At 46.8% G+C, this 17,239-nt stretch overlaps 1 protein-coding gene across 1 annotated transcript; it reads left to right on the top strand.

The window, feature by feature from the left end:
* Positions 1 to 321: 321 nt before the first annotated feature.
* LOC122366998 (choline O-acetyltransferase-like) lies at positions 322 to 16,433 on the top strand. Its single transcript, XM_043339732.1, has 10 exons — positions 322 to 396; positions 1,410 to 1,426; positions 1,716 to 1,887; positions 11,678 to 11,852; positions 12,197 to 12,417; positions 12,901 to 13,124; positions 13,289 to 13,411; positions 14,447 to 14,582; positions 14,992 to 15,192; positions 15,503 to 16,433. The coding sequence occupies exons 1-10, from the start codon at positions 322 to 324 to the stop codon at positions 15,722 to 15,724; spliced, it is 1,566 nt and encodes a 521-aa protein (XP_043195667.1). The 3' UTR covers positions 15,725 to 16,433.
* Positions 16,434 to 17,239: the final 806 nt, after the last annotated feature.

Below are 17,239 nucleotides of genomic sequence, written 5' to 3'. Positions count from 1 at the left end.
ACTAGCATGACTTAGACACAGAACTTCCTGAGAAATTCGTCCAGACCGGTAATGTAAGGTAAGGAGCACATCGTCTTTAGCAGAGCTATTCACGTTACCCACCGTGGTGATACCGCGGTTGTCGTTGGTTTCCCGCAGGATTATTTAGTGGGCAAAGGTAGGCAGGCTCAGAGGCATGAAACGGCGGATCCCAGCGGAAGTCCATCAGGAAATCCATCAGGAATGGTGGAGTGCTGGGTCACTGGTAAGTCATCCACAGGTGGTGCAGGAAGCCGTGCGTCCCAGGAAGTCATCATACTTATCTGCATCTTGATCATCGGTATGAGCCAGGAGTTTCCGGCCACATCCGGTGATGGACAGCCTCTGGGGGACCGGGAGAGTCCCCCCTCGGAGTTCGTGAGTCCTGGTAACGTAAGACCCACGGAACCAGATGAGTTCCAGGCAGATAGTTCCAGGACGTGGATACGTGAACTATGGTCCCAGGACGTGAACGGTAAGTTCCAGGACGTGGACCGGAGGGAGCGCGAGGCCTAGCGCTCTCTCAAAAGGGAAACCAGCCGGGTGTAATTCGCGAATTCGCATCATAAGTCTATTGGACGTGTTGTGGATCCGACTAAATTACAAAGATGAATAATTATCTGCATGCAATACTGGACGGCCCTGTGGCTTGGCCACCGGTTAGCGGGAGCACACGTGGATTCATAAGAGAGACATTCATCTCGCCGGGGAGGTTATTGTTGCCAGACACCTAACACTATCGGAGGGATTTCGAGGGGCACTAAATAAATTTTGGTGAATAAATGAAGAGCGCTTGTATGTGAGAATGTGAGTGCGTATGATAAAAGAATGAATCTTAGATTAAGGCCGATAGGAGTTAAGTGCAGCTCGGTTAGGACAGTCAAGCCAATGATTCTCGAGGGCACTTAAATTCAGCTACGCTAATACGATATAAGTGGGCAAATTTGAAAAGGGTAGAGTAGACCAGTGATGATGAATTGGTGACTGGACAAATGACCACCCAGTAAAGCAAGTTAAACGCCAACAAATGGCTTGGCAGTGATCATTACGACCCCCAACTGCCTTATCCAGCCCTTCTCTCACTGTGTCGATTACCCACGGGTTGGAGCCTGTCCAATGTGTCCATCCTGCCCGAGCAGTGAAGTTACCGAGCCGACGTCTATACAATGCGATGATGGAGATGCTATCAAAATGAAAGCATCTCCCATCAGATGCATTTGTATGCCGGGTGGGCTTCCAGAAATCAACCTTACTTACGCACACACTTCCAGTCTCCAACAGCACAATTCCAGCGCTTCACATTGACACCGAAATCCCACTGTAACAGACCCCACCAAGAAAGAGCCCCCCGGAAAACAACACCACCCCCACTCCACCGCACCCCTGTTCAGTCCCCCGCGCTACACCGGTCAGTTGACTATCGAACCACGATGAAGTCCTTAAATCTTGCCCTTTCTATCGATGGTGATTAAGATGGCAGTCGGAGCCCGACATATTTTTGATTTGATGAAACGTTCAAGTATATTTGAACTAAGAAAATATTGGTAAAAAATAAATCAAGAGCTTGTTTGGTTTGATGTAACTCTACTTGTGCGCTTCTTTTCTTTCTTATAATACTAATTATCGATTTTATTTTGTCTTTCCACTCGTTTCAAAATAGCTCTCACCGACTGAACTCTCCCCCCCCCCTGCCACAGCTGCGGTCTGCCCGTGGACCGATGCTCCAGTCGTGAGAAGGGTCAGCCGCTCTGCATGGAGCAGTACTACCGCATCATGACCACCTACCGCCGGCCCGGCGTGAAGAGGGACTATCAGCTGGACACGACCATCGCCCAGTCCCAGTACATCCTGGTCTGCTGTAAAGGACAGGTGGGAGAGACCGATGGTGGATCCAGAGGGGGTATTTGGGACATTTGACTCTCCCACGGCGTCAAACTTGATAAAATGTTTCCAACTTTTCTAATTCGAAAGAAAACTGAATAACTTCTGTTAGATAAAGTTTGCAGTAAGTTGTTCAGAGACGTCATGAAAACAACGTGACTGACTTATAAGAGAAGCATCACGCGCTTCAGGGGCAGATGTTTTCAAGTTGAAACAGAGTTTAGATACGCAGTATGCGAGGACGCTTTTTAATCGGTTGAAACTCATTGAGTAAGAATTAACCAAATGACTTTGGTTCAAAAATCCAAAAGGAAAGAAAGGTAGTGATTAAACGACAGCTTGTTCCAGCAAATGACACCGCAACAATGCCGATGTCCATCTATTTAAGTAGCTCGTTTCGTTCGTACACGCTATTTTTCCTCCTTCTCTCAGCAGGCCTCTCCTCTTCTCCCCTGCCGCTTATCGCCTCTCGTTTTACCAGCCATCTGCATACAAAATACCTACTCAGTACAAACAGGGCTCGGGTTGTTGCACCCTTTCCAGTCTTATCTTTCCCTGGGGACCCTACCGAATTGGCCGAACGAGCAGAATCGGCAGCGTTTGAGCATCGACGGCGTCAACTACGTGAGCGTCGGTGTCGGCGCTGGGTGGCTATCAAAGCATACAAAAGCGCAGCGTACAATCCTCAAAACATACAAAATCGCAACATACAACGCGCAAAACCTACAAAACAGGCCAGGTAGGGGACAGCCCAAACGTACAAAAGCGCAGCGTACAAAATCCCAACGTACAAAAGTTTACCGTCCAATGGGTAAAGCGTACAATGGCAAATCAAACAATGATCAAAACGTACAAAATTAGAACGTACAATGGTAGATCAAACAAACGCGTATCATACAAAATTGCAACCTACAAAACGAGATGATCGTATCATACAAAATCGCATAGTCTAAAATCGGAAGGTACAAAATGCCTCTGGTTGACGCCGGGTGAACTGATATTTAACAGGTCAGCCACCAGATGGGGTAATGGTGCTGTGGCAGTGGTTTTTTGGAAGCCACCAGGAAATAGAGTGGAATGCCACTAAGTCCCTTAGAAACACGATACCTCTGGACGCTGCACCGGCCGGCTATCGACGCTGCGGGCGGTCGGAGGGTGCCGAGGGGAATGGTTCCGAGCAGGCGGAAACACGATACCTCTGAACGCTGCACCGGCCGACTATCGACGCTGCGGGTGCCGCGTGGACCGGCGCCGAGCAGGCGACGAGGAGAAGCGGGCATCAAGACCGTGAGAAATCTATTATATTGGCGGGTGTGCATATGTAGGTAAATGAGGCAAACGTGCATAGGTATGTAACACCTTCATCCTTGATCACATACCCCTACCCACGCACTGCAGGGGGGGGGGGACTGTTTGAACAACCCCTCCGATTTCTCCCGAATATCTAAAAAACGGCGGCTCAGAGTGCCGCCGTGTTTTGCACATCTTATCATACATCTTTTCTACACCTTCTGTGAAAACTTCAGACCAAAGTCATCCAAGGTCAGGTCACCATATCACGTCAAGTGACCTTACTACATGAAAAGTTGCAATGCCTGTCACAGCTACACCGAGTGACTGATCACTTTGAAACTTTGAGCAACTGATAAAACAACAGTATACACAATACACATAATGTATACAATAATAATAATAATGATACACAAAATGTATCTCTCGGAACTTCGATATCGGTGACCTAAGGTCAGTTCAATTTTGCGACCTCTCCATTATAAGTCAATGGGAGAAAATTGAAAGGTGCCTCTTTTGGCCGAACGTCATTCTAATCACTTTCAAACATCGAATTACAAGTAGACATGACAAACTGAACCGGAAAATGGTACCCGTGACCCCTCTTTATGTCCCTGAGGTCATCTCAGGTCACGAATGGTATCCTACAGTTTTTCGCAAATAACTTTTGACAGAGACATGCTAGAGCGATGAAAAAACCTTATATGTATGTGTTTGGCTCGACAATACGGATCGACTGATGCAGCATGACCTTTTCTGGTCAGGTCATGACATTCATGACCTTGTCATGAGGTCATGACCTTGACCTAAAGTTAATTTTTCAAGTTGAACTTTTGAGGTCAACTTATAGTTCTTTCGATGCGTCGCCTTGACGAGAGAAACACGATGCTACTGAAAGTAAGCTCGTGCATGTTTTGAGTCAAAAGGTATTGCAGAAAAACAGTTCCCGCAAAAACCATCTACCTATTCTGGCAGTTTTTGGCCCCTGCACGCTAAACCGTTCCTAATCTATGCGCCGGTTTGTCGAAATTATCGAAGTTTGACCTGGAAAGTGGCGAAATTTTACCTTTGGTGACCTCTGTTGACCTGACCTTTGAGCTGACCTAAAATGTGGCCGATGTAATTTCTTCATTACTTCTGCCGCTCTTTCGAACGCCGCCTACGGCGTGTCGCTACGTGGCCCAGGAGCCGAGTGAGAAGGGGGGTGTTCAAACACCCCCCCCCCCCCAGTGCAGGTGGCGCCGAGCACCGGCCCGGCGCCGGTTAGTCAATCGCATGGCGTTTAACCCGCGCCCCACTGGGGGGGGGGGGCTATTTATAGCCCCCCCCCTCCCGTTTTTCTGCAATAACTTCCAAACCGCTTGACGTATCAACGCCAAACTTTCAGTACCTTCGGCTGCATCAATTTGACACATTGTGTCAAAATTTGAACTTCGTACCTACCATGGGTCGGCCGGAAATGACGTCAGAGTGACGTCATGTTCGGCCGATTTCGACGCAAAACATTGAACCACGGCAATCGCTCCCAAGAGCTCAGTTTTTAAGCTAGATCCAATTTCTTTGCATGTGAGGACTCAGAATAGACTGCGCTATCAAACTGCTATCTCAGATTTTCGAAATTTTGAAAATTTCGAAAAATTAATATAATAAAATTCAAAATTTATATTTTTACATTTTTTTCAAAAACCTTTTGACTTTTCGAAAAAACCGGAATATGTGTGATAGAACGCATTATTATGACTAACTCTAGCAAGTTTTAGCTAAATATCTTCAAAAATGGCCAAGTTATACGCATTATTGCAAAACATTAACAATTATTAATTTTTCAAATCAATTTTTCAGCACGAATTTGACATCGTACGCCAAAATAAATAGCACCATCGTGTTCCTGAGCTCAAACTGCATCCAATAGACACCTTTTTTTTTGTTGAAAAATTCTAACTTCAAAATTTGACCTTTTTTGACCTGAAAGTGACCTGACCTGAGCTAAATTTGACTCAAAATGACCTCGAATGACACAGACGACATCAAATTCGAAATGTTTGGCCTAAATGGACCATAAAACATGTGTCACGTGACCGACGGATGATATAATATTTTCGTGACCTGTGATGACCTGACCTTGACCTGAAAATCAAAGTACAAGTTTAGTACCCTCAGAGTATCTAGAGCATCTGTTCACGAGTGTGTGAACCAAAAATGAGCCTGATCTGACTTGTAAGACGGCGGCCAGAGCCCAAAACGTGAAGAAGCCAAAATGCTAATAATTTTTACTTTGACCTGACCTGTGACGTCATCGGTGACCTCGAGGTCAATGAAATTAGGTTTCGCTCGACAGTTTTTGCGGGGCTATCAGACGCCGTTTGAATTTTGACGATCCGCCCAGTAGTTTCGGAGTTAGGAGGGGGGCTATGAATAGCCCCCCCCCCCCAGTAGGGCGTGTTATACGCAGACCCCAGTGGGGCGCGGGTTAACATAACGGTACATCATCGGTGTTTAACCCGCGCCCTGCTGGGGGGGGGGGGTGTTTGAACATCCCCCCGTGTTTTTTTCACAAATATCTCAACACCTTATAACGTTTTTGGCACACCTTATAATACATTTTGTACATACTATTGCTCTTAGGAATCGTTGAAACTTTCGAAGCGATCGCCGATCGGTCACTTGGTGTAGCTATGGCGGACATTGAAACTTTGCATGAGGTGAGGTCACTTCAAGTGACCTGGTGACCTGACCTTAAATGACCTTGGTCTGAAATTTTTAAAACATGTGTAGAATTGATGTATTATAAGGTGTGCCAAAAACGGCGGCGCTCCGCGCTGTAAACTATACTGAGATAAACTCTGCATATCTCAGAGTTTTGATATCGATGACCAAAGGTCAGGTCAATTTTGCGACCTCCCCATTATAAGTCAATGGGAGAAAATTGAAAGGCGCCTCTTTTGGACCAAAGCCATTATAAACACTCCCAAAACACTGAATTACAAGAAACTAAGACACATTGAACATGAAAATAGTATTTGAGACCCCAGTTTATGCCCCCGAGGTCATCTCAGGTCACGAATAGTATCTAACAGTTTTTCGCGAATACCTTTTGATAGAGGCATGCTAGAGCGATGAAAACGCCTTGGATGTGTTCAGCTCGACGATACGGATCGACTGATATGCAACATGACCCTTTCCGGTCAGGTCATGTTGGTAAAAGTAAGCTCGTGCAAGGCTTGAGTCAAAAGTTATTGCAGAAACACTTTCCAAAAAATCGGTTATTTTGGCAGATTTTGCCCCCTGCAGGTAAAACCGTTGGCGCTAGGTCAAATCTGAGAGAATTATTCAGAAAGGGAGTTAATAGGGCTATCGAAGTCGCTTTTCCGCGGCACTGTAGCTATATCGGTTCCTGAGTTATGCGTTGGCTTCTTGGAAACTGTCGACATTTGACCTGAAAATCGGCGAAATTTTGCCTTTGACCACTGGTGACCTGACCTTTAGCCTGACCAAAAAAGTGACCGAAGTGATTTCGTCATTATTTTTGGCGCTCTTTCGAACGCCGCCTTCCGGGAATCGCTACGTGGCCCAGGAGTCGAGTTAGAAGTGGGTGTTCAAACAACCCCCCCCCCCCCCCCAGCAGGGCGTGAAAATCCAGGACCCCCAGCGGGGCGCGGGTTAAAACACATTTGGAAAATATAGATATGTTCAATACAATGTGCGCTAACCAGTCTTCTCTGTAATTCAGCTAGCAAATATCGTGCTGTGTTGTTAACATCGAGGGTCGAACTTAACCCGCGCCGTGCTGGTGGCCTAAGTTTTCCGTGTCGTGCTTGGGGGAGGCGTTTTCACGTCCCCGTCTAACTCGGCTCCTGGGTCAAAGGTCACGTCACCAGAGGTCATCAAAGGTAAAATGTTGCCTATTTCAACATTTTCCCAAACACTCAACGCATAACTCGAGAACCAATAGAGCTACAGCGCCACAGAAAAGCGCATTCAACAGCTCTTTTAAAGGCCTTTCCGAGTGTTGTTGTTAGATTTGACCTCAGGTCAAATATAAATCGTGACGTTAGTAACAACGCACGATACGTTAGACGCTGGCAAAACACCAATACGGGCGAGGGTTAAATCATATGTGCACCAACCAGTTTTTAGTGGCTAACCTAGCTAACATTGTAAATGTGTTCAACAGGATGTTTACAGTGAGGGTTGAACTTGAAAAAGACTGAAAATTGAAAATTGCACGACGGGACCGCGGCCGGAATTAGCGCGACATTGGTGGATTTGCCGCCCTTTCCCAAACTAAGTTAGACTGTTCCACGTAGTTCAGAAATGTCCAATTCCATGGACCACGAATCTGCAAATATTTTTCGTCCATGGTGTATAGCGTCCGCGCCACATCAGCCCAAATACAAAGTTCTGTGACAAGCATCGTAGACCCGTTTTCGTACGGAGAAAAGTAGCAGCTAATGTAGGTAAGAAAAATGTATATTAGACGGCTTTATCAATATTTTCGGGGTCTAACCTGATAGTTTAGACCATGGGCTTCACGATGGAAAGAAAAACTTATAACGGAATATATAAATACGCTTCAAATGTTAAGTTTGTAGGTGCTTTTAAAATTGTGAGTTAATTTTACTGTTATCAAAACATTCTAGAATGCCGATATGAAACGTCCCGCTAGGTCGCGCTCTTCTTTTATCAATATGGTCTTTACCGATCAATTGCCTTTCAGAAAATGTATAATTTAGCTGCTTCAGCCTGCTACATCGAAAATGAGGGGCATTTTTGTTTTTACTTCAGGTCGCCGGCGCTGGCCGTGCGCGGTTACCACGAGCCGGCCGGAAGCTGGGAGTAACATATCCTCCTAGGAGTCGAACAAGGCTGCCAAGTGCCAACTATATCTAAGTTTTGTCCGGAAATATCCGTACCTGCTATCGGAGTGTCTGATACACTTTTCTGACCCTCACTTTATTTGTTATATAGTCCATCAGGCTATCAGATTTCCATCATGGTTTTGGTGGCTACATTATTTGCTTATGGGAATTTCCGGTTCCGTCATGACTTGACCTGGCAGGTGATGCCATCTTATCACGTGACCGAACCGAGTCAAGGTCAACGCAGGTCAACTGATTAATTAATTAATTAATTAATTAAATGACTAATGATTATTTAATTAAATATATCAGGAAATGCTTCGAAAGTACACCGACTACCATTTGTATGATTCTATCATCCCTTTCAGTTTCATGTGAAAAGCGGGCACGAAACACGAAAAAGTACCGATGTCGCGCTAATTCTCGCTCCGGTCGCATTGTGCATTGTGAGAAATAGTTTTAGTGTCTATGCTACATATTTTGCGACCGATACCCCCTGAACCCGATTACGACTCGCTGACGAAGTTTTGTAAATACAATTTGAAAGCTCCGACCCGAACGATTTCTTGTGGAGTGAAGCTCCCATTCACTTATTGCATTAACAAACTCCACAGTCCACATCATGTCCTTAAGTGTAACTAAGCTGTTGGTGGCGATAAACACCCATTTAGATGTCGGCGGTGACGCCTAATGGTTGAGCTGACCTGATCCCACCTACCCAAAATCCACGGATACATCGTCTTTGATCAAAACTAGCACGAAATTCGAAATCAGAACCCCGAAAAAAACTCACATAACAACCTCATTTTAAAAAGTTAAAATAGGCCACGATTTCCCTGACTTTTAAGTCATTTACCCGAATTGAAATGCCGACTAATGACCGGCGATCTTAAAATCGGGTATCATCGGCTTCCTTTAGTTACGGTAGGACGTTCATGTTTTCGCGAAGCTATAGTTCGGTTAGGGACTGAACGATTGGGGATCCAACAGAAGTTGGATCCCAATTATATGCTAGCGGCTGAAAACGCGGTCACGGAAGGGGTTTCAAAGAGCATACAAACACATAGTCCTTAATCCTCGCCCGTACTGGTGTCTTGCCAGCCGCAAACGTATATGGGGGGGGGGGGGGTCCGTTGGAGACATAGTTTGTTACGAGAGACGCCCAGTTCGAGGTTTAAAGTCCATGCTATTAAAAGCCTAATTTCAGGTATTTAAAATAATCTTGAACCGACCTGTGACCTCGGAACTCCACTTGAAGGTACTCATCAGAAGCCTCTCGTAGCGTTATTTTGTTTGCTGCCTCGCCCGTTTCGCTGCGCCTCGAGCTATGGGCTATGGGCTATGGGTTCTCGAGCTATGGGCTGGGGAAGTTTACCCCCCCCCCTCCCACCCCCACCCAGCAAGTGGTGTGTGGCGAAATACTCCAGCAACTGCCGGGTTAACTCTCGCCCGTATTGGTGTTTTGCCAGCCTCGAACGTATAGGGGGGGGGGGGCGGGTCCGTTGGACCGCTCCACCCTTGCCGTTTGGCCCCTGATCGAGCTAGAGCTTCGAGAAAAAATTTAAGGTCCTAGGTCATTGGTTGACTTTCCAGGTCAGGTCAATGACTCACACGTCTGGAAAATCGGGACCCTGTTAGAACATCGTAAAGTGAGGTTGATGAGGTTTTTTCGGGGTGCTGATCACGAATATCGTGTTAGTTTTGATCACAGATGATGTCTTAATGCATTTAGACCAGGTCGGGTCAGGTCAGGCCAATCAGTAGACGTCCTGCCAGGTATTCATAGTACGTGTCAGCCGTTACTGACAGCTTCGTAACATGTTACGAAGACACCAAAACAACTTCGTAAATGCTCAAATGGTTGCTTAATTCGAAATCAGCTCCAAAAAGTAGCCTAGAAACATGCAAAACTCGAAGAAGTGAACCTAGGTCATCAAAGGTCAATGATCTGACCTGACCTTCAGGTGACCTTGACACCCACCATAATGCATGGGACCAACATCATATCACATGTTTGAACGCTTGAAACCGCAAAAATACTGCAAACGCGCGGCTAATACGAGCCGACATACGCCGAATCGCGATTCCGGCCAAACGTGGTCTCGAAAAATAGGCCACAGGTCAAGGTTCATTTGGGACAGGGTCATGAAATTTTAAGGGTAAGTGTACAATTGATTGACTCGACAGTACTGAAAGTTTCATCGCGATCAACCGCTTTTTACGCGAGTTATTCGCGAAAAACCATGGGGGTGGGGATCCGTTCTTCGACCCCCCCCCCATACGGGCGAGGGTTAAGTCAGTTAGATTTCTTTTGCAGTTTTCAATTTAATTTACGAATTATGTTCCGGCAGCTATGGTCAAAATGAGCAGAATGCTGCTCAATGTACCAAGCGCAACTTCGTTCTCCGGCCCGCAGAGAGCGGGGATGTAGGTCAGGCACGGCCTTGGCCGTTTCCTCTGGGGCCGCGCCGTCTGCCGAGGGAGGGGAGACCTTGCCCAGTCTGAGGGAGGGGGACGACGGCGCCACCGGGACGCCCCGTCGCTCTGAGACCGGCGCTCACTGTATAAACAAGCAAAAAACGCTGGCCGTGCAAAGCTTGGCTGTGCTTTGACAGAGGAGGCATCTAGTGGAATATTTCGTAACTACACAAACTTCTAACAAAGATGTCGCTTGAAGCGCAGTTGAGATTGTAGGTTTTGATCCAACTGAAAATTGCCATCTCAAGGACGACGAAATGATGTAAATTTATATGAAATGGTTTTGTATGATGCGTACTTTGATTAATGCCATTAATTTTCCACTGCCTTTTTGTGTGAAACGATTTTGTACCTTGCGATTTTGTATGACACGCTTTTGTATGCTGCGCTTTTGTATGTTTTGACTGTCCCCTACCCGGCCTGTTTTGTAGGTTTTGCGCGTTGTATGTTACGATTTTGTATGTTTTGATGATTGTATGATAAGATTTTGTATGCTTTGATATGGAGCCGTCGGCGCTAGAGTGCGCGTCGATTTCGACGCAACCGTCGTTGGTGTCTTACTACTACTCCGTCCCGAAACTGTGTCCGTATAGTGCCGTGGGCGGTTAAGGCGTTCGCTGGGGAGAAAGTGCAGCTTTTCCGCTCGCCTCAGAGGTCGTAAAAACTCCGCCAGTGACCGGCAGAAAAGTGGCTGGAGGTTCTGAGATGGGCTGGAGTCTGGAGGGCGCCCCAGGGAGCGGGTATATCACCGCGGCAGAGGGGCAGACGAGAGAGGGATCGGGGCTGCACGAGAGGGGTGGAGGAACCGTGAGGTTTGTGGAAGAGTTGGAAAGAGTGGAAGTGCCATTTCTTGAAATTGGATAGGTTGAGAGGGACACGGATGGATGTGCAACTTGTCGAATATGCCATTGTGACCCGAATATAATGCAAATCTCTCTCTCTCTCTCTCTCTCTCTCCTCTCTCTCTCTCTCTCTCTCTCTCTCTCTCTCTCTCTCTCTCTCTCTCTCTCTCTCTCTCTCTCTCTCTCTCTCTCTCTCTCTCTCTCTCTCTCTCTCTCTCTCTCTCTCTCTCTCTCTCTCTCTCTCTCTCTCTCTCTCTCTCTCTCTCTCTCTCTCTCTCTCTCTCTCTCTCTCTCTCTCTCTCCCCGCAGCAATTCACCGTCGCTCTCACTGAAGACTGGCAGCCGCTCACTGTAGACGAGCTGGCCTTCCAGTTTCTGCGCTGCCAGCAGATGGCAGGCCAGTTGCCACCCTCTGCACAGGTGGCGCTGCTGACCGCCGACGACCGCAGAGTATGGGGCAAAAACCGGCAGGCACTCATTGATGGTAAGTGCAGTGTGCTAAGTATTCACGATAGCATTTAGTTTAGCATGAAGGAAATTTGATGAAAGTACCATCCTCAGGCCTCCTAACCAGGAAATATTCAAAAGGAAACTCTGTTCTCAAATATCTTCCATAACAGGCAGTGAAAGCGAGCTAAAACCATTCCATACACGAGCTGAAAACGAGCTAAAACCATTCCATACACAACTTTCTGACTTCACTGAAACGTCTGAAAGCCACGTCTAATGACAGCCGCTTCACCACCAGTCCATTACCACCCTCCATTACCTCCATTAGCATCATTAACAGGCAACAGCCCATTAACGTCCCTCTCTTTCCTCCCCCAGCGGACGAGCTGAACGCTGAAGCTCTGACCACCATCGAGAACTGCTTGTTCGTCGTCTGTCTCGACGATCCGCTCCCGACTTCGTTCAACGGTCGGAAGCGACTCAGTTTTGACGGGGGAGTGAGCGATGGAAGGGATGACACGGCGATGGCTCATCAGGCGCTGCACGGTGGAGGAACGCTGTACAATACGGCGAACAGGTGGTTTGATAAGACCATACAGGTGAGTGAGGTGGAAGAATTGGTAGGGGAGGAAGGGAGAGATAAAGGAGAGGGAAGGGTAAGATAATGGCGGGAAAGAGTGAGGAAAACAAGAAATAGGGAAAGTGGGGTAGGGTTATGGGAAGAGACGGGAATAGGCGGCGGGAAAGAGAATGTTGGAGAAGAAAAAGATGTGTTAGGGAATTGAAGGTTTGGGAGAGGGATGAGGAAATAAGACTAGTGGAAAGAGGGAAGAAAGGAGGGTAGAGTGGTGTCGAGTGTGGACGGTTGTAATGATTGTGGTTTTTGAATCCACGGATAAACACAGCAACGTGAGACAATTTTTCATTCTAAAACAGCCACGTATTTCCCCTTCCTCTCCCTTTCTCTCTCTCTCTCTCTCTCTCTCTCTCTCTCTCTCTCTCTCTCTCTCTCTCTCTCTCTCTCTCTCTCTCTCTCTCTCTCTCTCTCTCTCTCTCTCTCTCTCCCTCTCTCTCTCCCGCAGCTTATCGTCTCGCCGGACGGCATGTCGGGCCTCTGTTACGAACACTCTGCCGCCGAGGGCATCGCTGTCGTTCAGCTGATGGAACAACTGGTGGCCGCAGCTGACCGAGATGACGTCACTATGACGGCACCCACCCGCCAGCTGGAGGCGCCCTATCACATAGAGTGGTTCCCCAATGATGACATCAAACAGAGGATTGATACCAGCAGTGAGGCAGTAGACAGGTAAGAATATTATTTTATCAAAGAAAAGGCCGGCTTCGGAGGTGGTCTACCTTGAATTGTCACTAACAGCTTATTTTACTTACAAAGTACTACCCCTTTGGTTTGTTCCACACAAACCGTGCAAATAACCATCTAGCCTACATGAACCATTTCCTAATTCACAGATTGATTGACGATCTGGATTTTCTGGTGTTACGATTCCCTGAGTACGGCAAAAACTTCATCAAGAGCGTCCGATGCAGTCCAGACGCCTATCTCCAGCTGGCGCTTCAGCTGGCCTATTACAGGTAATTTTTTGATGGACGCACATCTATGACAGTGATTATCTCCAACTGTCCAATTACAACGGACAAATAATTACAACGTTTCAGCCTAAAACCACTCCCAGTGATGACTCGAGAGAATTGAAGCAACAACACAGGCTACTGTGAGTCAAAACAAAAATAAATGCGAGGTTAACAAACTGGCCTACATGTGTTGCCAGGCGAGTATAGCTATGGCGTACTGCATTATTTAGTTTACGGTCCGGCCACTACCTAGCACCAGTCTGGCACTGCTTACCACGCCTGCATCTATGCTGTTCCGCAATGCATTATGTTTCCGAACCTTCCGCTAGATGCCACTAAGCTACACGCCTGCAGTTATACTGTACCGCCACACTCCGGGAGAAAGTTTGTAACTTCGCCGGCAGATGGCAGCAGGCTAAGCGCCTGTGCCTATACTGTGCCGCATAGCACGCAGCCTAGTTCGAACTCTTGCCGCCAGATGACACTGTAATACACGCCTACAATTATGCTGTGCCGCAGAGCTTGTAACCTTGCCGCTAGATGGCTGTCGCGTCAGCGCCTGTACGCATACTGCACCGCATTGCAGAGAACTGATTTATTGACTTGCCGCTAGATGACACTAGTTGTAACGCCTGTGATTATGCTGTACCGCATTTCATGAACGGCGTGAAATAATGAGAACGGAGAGAAAAATGCGCAGGAGCCAGGAGGTGCAGGTAAATGTCGTCAACAGAATCATCGAAAATGATTATGTTTGAAACACAAAAAAGACATTGGACGGTGACCTTTGACCTTTGACCTGGTGACCTTATTAGTCTAGTCTAACGGAAACGGCTGCCCTCGGGGTATTTGGACGGGGAAATAAGCGGCTGACAATGAATAGACGACGTGATGATCAGTGATCACATTCACGACGACGTAACGTAACGTAACATTCAACTTGATGATCCGCACTTTGATTTGATCCTTTCTCTCTTATTAGTGATCTATGTGGAGGCCCTTCCAACTGTTACCACCGCTGACAATTTCTCCCAGGAGTCATGACGAGCTAGTGGCGACCTACGAGTCGGCGTCGATCCGCCGATTCCGCCAGGGGCGGGTGGACAACATCCGCGCGGTGACCCCGCAGGCCCTGGCCTGGGTCAAGGCCATGGATGACATCAGCACGACCGTGAGAGTTGACGGAGGGAGCAGGGAGAGAGAGAGAGAGGGAGAGAGAGAGAGAGGGAGAGAGAGAGAGGGAGAGAGGGAGAGGAGAGAGGAGAGAGAGAGGGGGGAAGGAGTGAAGGGGGAGGGTGGGAGCAGTGAGGGAGGGAGACTGACCGATGTCATCTCTGGTATGGGAGACTAATTTGGGTGCATTTGAAAAGAACACATGTTTTGAATACTTACTGACCTATTAGGTACTACTACTATGCCTTGAATATGAAGAACTGCTTGAATTGGAACTCCAGATGCGTCCTGACTCTGAGACTAAACCCTAAACTAAATGAAGACCACTGAATCACATATAATCAACTTTACCAGTTGAAATCACACCTCTGTCTGACAACTGACCGGTCCCCCCTCCCCACCGGCAGCGAGGAGAGCGCGTGCAGCTGTTCCGTGCCGCCCTCCAGCAGCAGACTGAGATTATGGTGGAGAACATCCTCGGGCAGGGCATAGACCTTCACCTGCTAGGTCTGCAGGAGATGGCCAAAGAACTGGGCATGAAGGAGCCCGAACTGTTCCGGCACGAGACGTACAGGATCGCCAACCATTTCGGACTGTCCACGAGTCAGGTTAGAGGTGTAGAGAAAAGCAGAGATCGCAAAACAACCAAGGCCGTATTACCAGGTGGTCAAAAACATCGAGGAAAATAAAACCTTAATAATGCCTTAGCGCAGAGTTAATATCATAATAATGCAGCGATTCCAGCAAAATAACAAAAAATAGTCAATAGCAAACCCATCGTTTTAACTTTCCGTATCATCAGATGTCAGATTATTAGACCCAATAAGCTTTCGCCTATTCCACTAATAAAAAAAATCGTTCCACAAGGAATCGATCCCACGCTTCCCACTAACAAACACCTCCTTATCACCACCGCAGGTGCCCACCAAGAGTGGCGACACGTTCATGGGTTACGGCGCCGTGGTACCCGACGGCTACGGCTGCTCCTACAACCCTCAGCCGGACAGCATCACCTTCTGCATCGGCTCCTTCCACGCCTGCGACATGACCTCATCGGAGACGTTCGCCAACTCCATCACCGAGAGCCTCAACATGATGCATGACCTGCTGAAGTCGGATACGTGGACTAGCGATATGTAGGCTTGAGGATGATGCAAGGGTGAGTAGTGAAGGCGGTAAATGAGAGGAATGTGAAGAAGTATAGCACGTTCAAGTGTACGAGGAAAATGTCTCCCTCTCAAGGAAAAGATGGGAGGAGGAATGGCTGATGCAAAATCCAAGTCAAAACGAGCAGATGATATAGACTATATCTCTGTGATACAGAGTAGAAGGCAAGAAAATGTTGGACGTCAAAACGTTCGGGTGAACCGTCTGAAAAAAGCAGGGTTGCTACATGAACAAGGAAAGTGACTTGGAGGCTGGAGCTGACAGCAGAGACGTTTGAAGATCTGGTATACATTACATACATATTGGACATTGGAACTGGGAGTGGATAGCTTATGGAAATGTCATTGCCAGACTTAGTTGCACGGCAACAGACAACTAACGCAGAAAAGAAGTCCACGATACCAGATATAAATCATTAGTTAGGCTAGCCCAGAGCTGGTATATACCATGTACTCAAAACATTGCATTCGATATGATTCTATGCTGAGTCGCACATAGCCTGAGCCAGGCTATTTTCGCATAGAATTGCCTATCAATATCAGATAGCGATAATGTTTTGACGCATAACATGCAAGCACTTGAACAGCAGTGGATCTCAGCAAAAGGATATTGAAATGCTAATGCATAGTTGCCATGCAATCACTGAGCCGTTGTGCTGTGCGCACATATTTGTAGAAGGAAAAGAAGACAAAGCAGCACACTGAACAAGACATGGCTCTTGTCAAAGCATAGATGATCCTTGCCATTGTGATCCCAGCAAATGTCATAGTGTTTTAATGTTGTCTGTTACCTGCTTTATTGTGATAAGTAAGAACCGCCCGAATGGTTGGACAAGGAGCGATCAGTTTCTATTTATTTATTAGCGCAAAGACGGCAAGTCATTTTGAAGACCATTGCTACGGGCATAAGAAATTCCCAAGGAATTCCCAAACTCTCAAAATTCCGCCTTGCGATATTTTAAATTCAGACGCTCATTGTTCAGCTTCAAGCTTGAAGCGTACCTATCTTAATTTGATCTCAGTCAATGTGAGGCCCATAGGATCTTACGCGTATCTCGAATTACGGGCTTTTGACATTGTTTGTTTGTTTGTTTGTTTGAACTTTGAATGACATATCTTGGGCGACGCTGGAATGGATCAGTTAGAACCCGATTTGCGCTGAAATGTTGTTGATCACAATCACTGTGATGCACTCAATTGCTAGGAGCGATATTTTTTGATCCGTCGACCGTCTAGTCATGCTATCTCAATGTTTATTTGTTATCAGAATGTCTACTTGTTAAACGATACCTATACATATCACCCAGCGCATATCAGATTTATATGACCATTGCTTAATGTACCCATAAGCGTTCAATAAGTCATGGGTCGTTATCTGGAGTATTGTTGTTACCAAGACTACAGACACAAAAATACTATCTACATATCAATACATGTGCTTTATTGCTTGTTGTTAACTGTTGCTGTTGATGTTATTTATTTTCCCTCC

This window comes from Amphibalanus amphitrite, unplaced genomic scaffold (assembly GCF_019059575.1).
Source record: "Amphibalanus amphitrite isolate SeventyFive unplaced genomic scaffold, NRLGWU_Aamphi_draft 000844F_arrow, whole genome shotgun sequence".
In the NCBI taxonomy this organism is placed as follows: domain Eukaryota; kingdom Metazoa; phylum Arthropoda; class Thecostraca; order Balanomorpha; family Balanidae; genus Amphibalanus; species Amphibalanus amphitrite.
This window is presented reverse-complemented; position numbering and strand designations above follow the sequence as displayed.